Genomic DNA, 10,000 nt, shown 5'->3' with positions numbered 1-10,000 from the left:
CCTGTTGCCTCTATGTAGCCAACTGCCAATTACAGTGTAAAAAAGCTCAGTAATTTCAAATCAAGACACTGTCACACACAGTTCTAGTTTGATTCATTCACCTATCCAGACAACACACAGCCCCTTCAGCTTTGTTTGCTATAATTAATATTCCAGGAGGCCTGTGTCCCAGAAAGCTGATAAAAAAGTAGTATTAAGAGATGATTGCATTTAATATTAGTTCAAGAAGCTGAGGTATTCCCCTTTTCAAGCGATTTATGAGCCCATGCCCTGGGGTTGGGGTCACCATCCGACCCGCTCTTTGAGTCTTACCTTAAGTGCATGGGGAGTTAAGGGTATTTTATTTTCAATTTATTTTTGCAGCCCTGTTCCTCGTCATTGGCCTTGTTCTGTATCCAGCTGGTTGGGGCAGTGATACAGTTGACGGACTTTGCACAAAAAGACCTATACAGAAGCCTGGAGCCTTCGTTATCAATGAATGTTCACTAGGATGGGCGTTTTATGCAGCGTTGGGCGGAACAGTGTTGTCATTTTTGTGCTCTTTGTTATCTGCTCAAGCTGAGAAATCCACCTCAAGCGATTTGGTTCAAGATGAGATATCAGATGGAAAGACAGTTATCTGTTTAATATAAAGAGCGGTCTTCTAGCAAGAGAGTTTCTGAACTAAGGAGACAGGTGTTCACCCTATGTCTTGCATTATGTGGATGTGTCTGCATGCACATGCGCAGAGGACAGATACGTTTTTAGGATGCAATCAACGTGCTGGATAAAAATTTAACCATGCAATAAAGAGTCGTCAAGTTTCACGTTGATTTGGTTAAAGGAAAAGAAAGAAGAGAAAATTAATAAGGGATTTTTTTGTTGTGAATTTTAGTTCCAGTAAGTGGTAGATAATTATGGAGTTAATAGATAATGCATGGCATTAGTTATATGAGTTTCTTTGTGCATAGTCAATTATTTTTCTCTATTCTAAAAAAGACTAGTTTAACCTTTCCCATGAGTACAACTTAAATGTAGTTTGGACATGTAGTCCTTGGGGAAGTTTGATAAAAAATAGTTTAAGTTTTGAATTTCAAAAAGTTTTTAGTTGGAAGAAACCTTTTGGGCAATGATGTTTTTTTTTATTGATGGAGCAAACATTGTGTCAGAAGGTGCAATAATATGAGATATTAAAAGAACTTTTAATTATGGTTGGTAAAACCTATAGTCTGGAATATTGGGAGGAATATGTATGTATATATAAAACGAAGTTCTTGTATTCTATACAGATAAACAGTGAAAGCTGTAAAAAGTACAATAATTACATGAAAATAGATACCAATAAATGTAAACAATAATCTATGTTAAGTGAAAGTTAGTTGCATGATCAAGAGGCAGTTGAAAAGCATTTCTGTCCAACATAACTCTCAAAGTTCTGGTTATGTGAGTGACTGAACTTCTTGAACTAAAGCTAGATGTAGTATAATTACAAATTATATTTTTTGTTGTTGTAAATTTTAGTAGTCGTAGTAGATAAGGAGTAACATTTGGTAGACTGAGCCATGAAATCTATAGATATTTATTACTAATTAACATTTGTAATAAGTTGTTAAATATTTAGGACGATCGTAAAGCAATGCTGAATGCTTGTGATTGTCATCATCATATCATGATGAACTTTGTGAAAGACTTGTTTTCAAATACAGCCAATCGTTGGAGACCTTTGGTACTGTATATTATTTTACGTTTCTGCAATGCAGAGTTTAAAAGTCAAAAAGAAAAAGTGTGTTTTAAATACTATCCCAGTTACGTTGTGATGTTGCTGTTAACCAATAAAACAACTTGACGTCTTTTGTGGCCTTTGTTGAAATCATTTTCTGGGTCCTTTCGTTCAGTGTCCCGAGTCATCCCGTATCCCTTTCATTTTAGGTCTACATATCCCGACTTGGTTGACGTCTTGGTAATTGTGAAGAAAAGCTCCCCACTACCGACTGTCGGTGTTTTCCTCCCTGTAACAGGCCTGTATTAATTTTTCTTCCAGATATCCGCCATTCCTTATCCCCCAAACACACAGAAAAGCAAATAACCCGTATCCTTACAGCCCCTTATAAGTGATTCTCAAGCTTGTACCACAAGCTTGACAGAGCTGCTGAAAAATTATGCCATTAGTAAGGCCGCGTGCGTTTTCCTGCCGAAGGACGTCTGGGAAACGACCTAGAAAGTTATACGCTATTAAACGATATATTTGTACCAGCTCAGGGTTGTGATTAACCTCTGAAAATTTAAGTCGCAGAAAGTTTTTCAGCATAGGGAATAGAATATCTCATTCCCCGAATTTAAGAGCTGTTTTGTCTTTACGAAAATGCTAGATGGCCTTTCTTTGCATTTTTACGACATATTTGCCCCTCTGAAAACAAAGGGAAATAGTTTCTCAGTGTTACGAAATTTTGAGCCATCATTTTTTAACGAAGAAACCTGTATAGTAGATTTTTTTCAAAATTGAACAGATTTCCAACGTTGAGTGCCTCTGATCTGATGAATTTTACGGTGGTCCAGTCGATATTTTCACCTCAGAATCGAAAACGTTCAACATGGTTCAAGTGTCGTCTGAAATGAACATTTGGTAAAATTTAAAATCATTACCATGAGTCGTTGTCGAACGCTTTACAAAATACCCAACAACATTATTCCCCGTTTGTCGTTGATCGCACATAAATTTTTAAGTCGAAATGCAGCAGCTAGCAGTTTTTGTTCCGTGCTCTAAATATATGACAGATGATCTCCTTTTTTATCCGTTTTTCTTTCTTTCTCTTTCTTTATCAAGACGCGAGAAGCTGATACAAAAAAACAATATAACATAAATACTGACCTGGTGTTGGCACTCCTTGCTGAATTATAGAATTTTTTTGTATTTTTTCTTATCATCCGGCACGATGAGTTTTTGAACTGCACCGTTCAGTACAGTGGGGAGGTCTGGACACTAACAGATTTCCCGCCCGTGGACAATCGACGACATAAACAAAATGGAGGAATTTCTGAGGTATTCAAAGGTACGTATGCTGTCTTTTATTGCTTTATGGCGATGCTGTTGTAATTAGTTACACAATCAGTATGCGTTATATTTTATTTATAGTTCATAACGATTAAAAATAGACAGTTGGCGTTGCAGATTTCGATATGGTACGTACATTTGTACGGGGTATCCGGTCGTTTTGCTACAAAAGTCGTTTCGCTTACACAGTCGTTTCGCTACAACATTAAGCTTAAGTTTAAAAATGTGATTATTTCTCGTCCTTAAAGTAAGGTCGGGTGAAAAATTATCTTAATTGTTTCTGCGTTTCACGTATTTGTTTGTGTGAGGAGTAAACTGAGCTAAAAGATTAGCGAATATGTCAATTTTAACCTTTTTTAAATTTTGCTTTATACATAACACAATATATTTACAATACTGAACACTGCTTTAAGCAGTGTAATACACCATTTACACTAAATGCCATACTTACAATACTAACAATACTCATTGCTTACATTGTTAACAATACTTACTATATTGACAGTACTATTTATTATTATTATTATTATTATTATTATTATTATTATTATTATTATTATTTAATTCCAGCACTTACACTTACAAATCTTACACTTACTACACTTAAACAACATCTTGCTACTACTTACAAATACGAATCAACTAAAAACTGCAGTGTAACAAAAACAGCTTATAAGCTTGTACGGCGGCCACATTGATGAACTGGAAAAAATAGCTTGTTGTTTCCACAACAGAGCTCTCAATTCCCAAAGGATACAAATGTTACTCGATCTTCTACCTTTCTTCTCGTGAGAGATAAATAATGTGCAATATTGCCATCATGTAAGCCACGTCTAATAATTTGCAAATTTATTGAAGTTAAAATTTTCATCAGTTTCAAACTGAAATAAAAGTTTATTACCCTACAACTATTCTTTCTGGTACTTGGGAATGAGATTGGTTTTAACATTAAGGCTGTTAAATGGCTTGATGGCCATGTAACAAGGTTTACAAATAAATTGATCTTGTTTTTGATATTTGAAATTTGAGTTGTATATTAACTCATACCCAGCTACCTATTGATCTAACGACCAGCAGATCTGAATTGGAAGAAATGTGAAGGCATGTTTTAAGCCTGGTGATTAAATAAGAAAGATATTGTAGTGGCAGTGACACAGGTATACTTGGAAAAAGAAAATCAGAGTTCTCCCAGCAGGAGTTGAACCTACAACCTTCCGATTACTAGTTTGGAAACTCTTCCACTGAGTTACTGGAGACTCATGGGAGCTAAGGCCATTAAACTAGGCCCCTTTGACAAATACCCAGTACATGTTAACATTCAACAAAATGGAAAAAGAAAATCTAAGTTTTGTCAGCAGGAGCTTCTTATTACTTGTCTGGATGCTGTATAGTATTACCTGTGTTACAGTATATTCATCCGAGCTAGGTTAATAATAATTATTAACCTAGCTCGGATGAATATACTAATTTTAATTAATAATTATTATTAATTAAAACTAGGGAAGTGTACTGGAGTCATTTGTGCTCTCTGTTTATTGTAGGATTATTTGAAGAATCTAGGTCAGTACCATGAGGTCCATGTTGTCTTGGGTAATGAAGCTTGTGATCTTGACTCAATGGTGTCGTCTGTGATTTATGCATTTTCTATTTTTAAGGTAACTTATCATGAATTTAAAAAATATATATTGTTATCAATCAAGGCGTAAAGAAACAATTCAGAGAGCATAATCAATAGACTCCTTTCGAAATATTAAAATTCAACAAAGTTTGATATGAGGTCCAGAGGACACAAACAACATGAATAGACATAGTTATCAAATTTCCTTTGTTTGTATCCTCTTGGCCTCATTTTTCATTTTCAAGCTGAATTTTGCTATATCGAAAGGAGCCTAGTTCTGAAGATCTCATCAGTGTGTCTCTGAGTTGTATAGGTGGTTTGCATTGCCGCCATGTTGGTGGACAAAAATAAAGAAAATTTGTTCACAAAGTTTGCATAAAAATGGCTGTTAACTCCCAGAGGGGAAAAATCTTATTGTTCCTGTCCACCAACATGGCTGCCATGACGTCACATGCAAACCATCAATAAATAATTATTGTTATGCTGCAATGCCATGTTTTGTTCATCCATTAGTATCTATGAGGACCATGGCATTCTAGAAGTTTTTGTACTTTATGGCATTGTGTCCAACAGTGCCATGTACTTACAAGGTAATTCACTGACTGAATCGTCAGCTAGATGTTAAACACTGGTTCTCACTGGCATCAGAGTTGGAGTTGTAAGAGTGCTTACTACCTAGTGAAGCCAAACAACTGAGTCATGGGAATCAGAATTGCAATAATTTTCTTGCAATTCTGCTTATGATTCTGTTGCTTACAATCTCGTGGAAACCAGACTTTCAGAGTCGCGTGAGAAACAGAAGAATAAGCAAATGACAATGCTCATTCTTAGGCAGTGTGATTGGTTTATTTTTCCGCTTCTGCTTGTGACTCCAACAATCTGGTTTTCACTAGATCGTAACAGTTTAAGCTTCTGATTATGACTTTGATTCGAACTCTGTCTGGTGAACACCAACCTTAAGTTTTGTAATTAAATCATTCAATCAAAAATTAATAAACGCTATTTTTCATCCAGCAACAACAAGGTTGTACTATGGACATATCCCATTTATTTTGTACGTAATTGTAATCAATTTTCTCCTTTTCCTAGACTCTGTCAAGTGTCCCTGGAAGATCAGCTGCTGTTATTCCAGTGTTCAACATTCCTCAGGTAGATTTCTGCCTGCGAACTGAAGCAGTTTTCCTGTTCAAGAGATTCCATGTTGATCCTATTCTCTTCACGTTTATAGAAGATATTGACTTGCAAATGTTATTGGTTACGAAAAGACTCAAACTTATTTTAGTGGATCACAACATTTTAGCTGAAGCACAGAAACACATGGATTTGGCAGTGACTGAAATTTTGGGTGAGTATTCCTGTGGAGCCTTTATGGTGAATGCTGCGGTTTAAATTTGTTTTGGGCGCCTCGGACTGCAATGGGTTAAACCAGTTCAATTGTTTTTCTTTTGCTCCAAGATTAGGGTAATGGATCTGAGACAAGGAGAAAAAAATTAAGTGGTTTGAAAATAAATTATTATTGTTACAGTCAATATGAATAATTTCTCTGCTACGAACCTCAAAATTACTTGGCAGTGGTCTTCCATAAGGCACCAGTGCCTTGGATGGAATATGAGTGCTTCTGAAGCAGGATGAAAGCTATTGATTGAAGAAGAAGAAGTCCAGATAGCCATGAAAATGTTGATATTTAACAATACTAGATTATGAGGTAGAGATTTCTATCACGCATAGAAATCGAGAGCAAATAATCGAATTGTTTTAGTATAAATCTACTAGTTGTTCCAAACTTAACAAGACAGGTTCACGTTTTTATTGAATAACGATGCAAATAGGTCACACCATGCGCTACTCACTCTACTCACTATCTACAATAGAATAGATAGTGAGTAGTGTAGCCAATAAGAGAACAGCATTCATGATAGAACGCTAGTAGATTTATACTAAAATGTGTGATCAATTTTATGTATTCATTTGCTTGTTTTTTTTTTATTTATGATATTTATTATTTCTGCTTACCTTTCTCCAGACCATCATAAGGATTTATGGCCAGCAAATTTAAAAGTTGACAAAACAATTGAACTTGTGGGATCCTGCTCCACACTTGTTGCTGAGAAGCTGTTGCCTTTGGGTGTATTGGACAGCCAAATGACCAGCCTTTTATTAGGAACGATACTTCTTGACACAATAAACCTAGATCCCAGGGCAGGACGAACCACAGACAAAGACAAAGCAATTGTTAAGAGATTACAGGAAATGTATCCTATGGCACCTGATGAACTCTACAGAGCTCTCAGTGAAGGTTAGTTTGTTTGACCATCTTGGGATTGAATAAGTTTTTTGAAGCATTCATGAGCTGGGGTTAAGGATACCGTGTTGACCCAAGATAATTATATAAAAGGAAGAAGAAATAATGCCATTATTGCGTTCGATGTAGGAAGAACGCTTCCTAATATGGATTTGAGTCGAGATTTTATGGAACTTGTCGTGGATGGGTCAATGGATCTTGGGACACACATCTTCTATACCCCACAGATTTTTTTGCAGGGGTGGATGACATCACAAAGAGAGAGAGCCTGGGATCGAGATTGGCCTGGGCTTGTTTGGTGACATTGAAAGCAATCTCTAATCTACAATTATTACCTAGTTAATATATGGAATAATCATAGGAAGTTAATACCAGATAGTACATATATCTGGCAGGTTGAATGAGCCTAATTCTGCAGCATTTTCAAATTTTCAACCTGTCCTCGACCCCTACCCTCCTTTATTACTCTAGAGTCCCCCTGGACGGAATGTCCATTGCAGAGTTCACTCGGCCTAACTTATATGCCTCCTCTTCTCCAAAATAAGTGTGCCATCACAAAATAGGACAAGGTAATAAAATTTTGCATAACTTCATTATATTTTCTATTAATGGCAAACACAGCCCAACTTTAACCTCCTGCAGCTCAAAGAAGGAAGGAGTGGGGGGGGGGGGGGGGAGGGATGGTTACAAAGTTGACACACATGCTATGAAGGAGGCCAGTAAGTGCTATTTCAGACTGTTAGTCTTTCAGCGATCTAAAGAATAGAGCAAGAGGATGGTGTGGCCCAAAATGGTCCCGTTATGCTAAATGGAGTAGGTCTACTACTGTTGAAAGCCCATTGTTACAGCTGGCAAAATTCCAGACCCGTGGTTAAGAAGCGAACACTGGGTGGCTCGCTACACTAAACTGCCAGTCTTGTATCTACGGCAGCTCCTGAGTTAGCCAATTCAAGTTCCCTCCTAGGTCTGTGGGGAGAAATTAGTAGTCTGTGTCTTAACGTGGAGACGTGGCTGTCACTTGTGGGTTAGATTTTAATTGATGCAAATTTAATGCAAAAATGATTTCACACCTTGTCATTTTTGGCGGTTCCTAACTAAGTTCCCGTGTATGGCACTTTTGCTTTGTAGAGGTATCACATATTCACGTTTTGTTTTTTTCTTTTAACAGCAAAATTTGATGTGTCTAGCCTCTCTACTCGGGACCTTCTTCGTAAAGACTACAAAACCTTACCCAAAGGCAGTAATGAAACTCCCTGTGTTGGTATCAGCTCTGTAAGTGGATTATCACTCAGTGAGTTCTTCTCAAGATCACAGGTTCAGCATCACATATTGGAATACTGCCAGGCAGCATCTCTAGATGTGTTGGTAATAATGTTTGTTTATTTCATGGATGGCTTTGATGAACCTCCCAGAAGGCAGCTTGCGGTATGTGGTCCACAGGATGATGCAAGGAGAAACATTGCAGAGCACTTAAGTGCTTCAGGAGAACTTAAATTGAAACAGTTTAGTGAATGTTATCAAAACTGTTTTCTCTATGATCAAGAGAACATTACGGCAACAAGGAAGGTTGTTTTTCCTCTTGTAAATGACTTCCTTCAGAATCAACTCTAACTGCTTACTTGTACAAGTAGAGTAGGAATGGCACATTGGTGAAGGCACTTGCCTTCTGCCAGTGTGGCCCTGGTTCGATTCCCAAACTCGGTGCCATATGTGGGTTGAGTTTGTTGTTGTCCTTTCTCTGAGAGGTTTTTCTTCAGGTACTCTTGTTTTACCCTCTCCTCAAAAACCAAATACCAATTTAATCTGGAGAGTGTCCCCAATTATTGTGCTCTGTGCTTAAAATCTTGACACTTAAATAAAGTGATTTATTTATTAAGTTCAGTTTGTAAGGCCTGTACTGAGGCCAGATTTTTAAGTCAAATGCGGTCCAAGTTTCAGATAAGAATTGAATATGTAGTCAACTTCTATGCCATTCACCTCTCAAAGTAAAGTGTCTGACTTATTTACTGTTTGTGTGGTTTTAGACTGAGCTCATCATACTGCTAGTTTTGCCAGTTTTTCAATTTTAATTATATTTGTTGTGGCTTTGGGGGCACGTCTGTCAAATTTTATTTTGATGTTTGGTTTTTAGCAAAAATACAACCAAATTGCAGAGCAAAAATGGGCGGGAGTTTCTCAAATGAGCTGTAAAAGTCCACATTGCAAAAAATGAGCGTAATCCAAAGAAAAAAAGGAAACAAATCTAAAAATTATTCGAGATATTTGATGGCCTATGACAGTTCATTTGAGAAATTTTAATCCAATTGCATGTAGTTTCCCAGAATTTGGTCATATCTTTCATAAAAACCAAAATTCAAATCATAGGCCCTTAATGCTAGCATCCCTTGCAGATGCTTGTCATGCAATCTTTCCTCCCTGATTGCGCAATGAGCATTGTCTCGTTGGGGAGAAAAGATTGCGTGACAAGCCAAAACAGCATCCGCAAGGGAGGCTACCTTTATGCCCACTGCCCTTCAATAATAATTATTGTTTTTACACCCTGCCATTCCATAAATCCTCATCTTGTTCCCTCTTCCCATGCTGTGAAGTTGCTAGTGTTATCAGTGATTGCCTATTTTTCATCCTGATTTGCCTTTGATTCAGTAAACAAGAAACAGCGCAGTTAGTTTGTGGAATATCACAAGGAGTTACAGGATACCAAGCAAGATAGCGAGAGTGATTACAAAGGTTCAGAGTGTGCAGTTATTGACAAGAATAAGACATCCGAGTGGTTCGAGATCAAGATAGGGGTGAAGCAGGGCTGTTTGATGTCAGGATCATTTTCCTGCTGGACATTAGACTGGGCCAGGAGGAACACAATGACAGCAGACGTCTAGGGAAGAGGAATATGATGGAACTTTATGATGGCTAGAGTGGACGGTACAGGGTTGAAGGGCAAGAGGGAAGCTGAAAATGATGTGGAGAAGGAGCGTAACAAGGCAGAGTGGAGGAGCCGAAGTGAGCCCTAAACTGCAGCACAGGACAGTTAGAGGGGTGGGGGGGGGGGGAA

General features: G+C 37.5%; 2 protein-coding genes across 5 annotated transcripts in view; both read left to right on the top strand.

The window, feature by feature from the left end:
* LOC146467826 (LHFPL tetraspan subfamily member 2a protein-like) overlaps positions 1–1,838 on the top strand; it is an 8,357-nt gene extending 6,519 nt beyond the window's left edge. For all 3 annotated transcript variants that reach the window (XM_085125273.1, XM_085125276.1, XM_085125274.1), the window contains exon 3: positions 364–1,838. In XM_085125273.1, the coding sequence (XP_084981399.1) occupies positions 364–632 (269 nt within the window). In that variant the 3' untranslated portion in view covers positions 633–1,838. The remainder of the gene's footprint in view (positions 1–363) is intronic.
* Positions 1,839–2,887: 1,049 nt separating this feature from the next.
* On the top strand, positions 2,888–8,832 carry LOC146467825 (exopolyphosphatase PRUNE1-like). Of its 2 annotated transcripts, none has more exons than XM_085125271.1 (5): positions 2,888–3,029; positions 4,573–4,686; positions 5,739–5,994; positions 6,673–6,945; positions 8,120–8,832. In XM_085125271.1, the coding sequence occupies exons 1-5, from the start codon at positions 3,003–3,005 to the stop codon at positions 8,560–8,562; spliced, it is 1,113 nt and encodes a 370-aa protein (XP_084981397.1). In that variant the 5' UTR covers positions 2,888–3,002; the 3' UTR covers positions 8,563–8,832. The 2 variants fall into 2 exon arrangements, with proteins under 2 accessions (XP_084981397.1, XP_084981398.1); XM_085125272.1 differs by having other exon boundaries at positions 2,980–3,019.
* Positions 8,833–10,000: the final 1,168 nt, after the last annotated feature.

The sequence above is a fragment of the Pavona decussata genome, unplaced genomic scaffold, assembly GCF_977016875.1.
Source record: "Pavona decussata unplaced genomic scaffold, jaPavDecu1.1 SCAFFOLD_134, whole genome shotgun sequence".
Lineage (NCBI taxonomy): Eukaryota > Metazoa > Cnidaria > Anthozoa > Scleractinia > Agariciidae > Pavona > Pavona decussata.
This window is presented reverse-complemented; position numbering and strand designations above follow the sequence as displayed.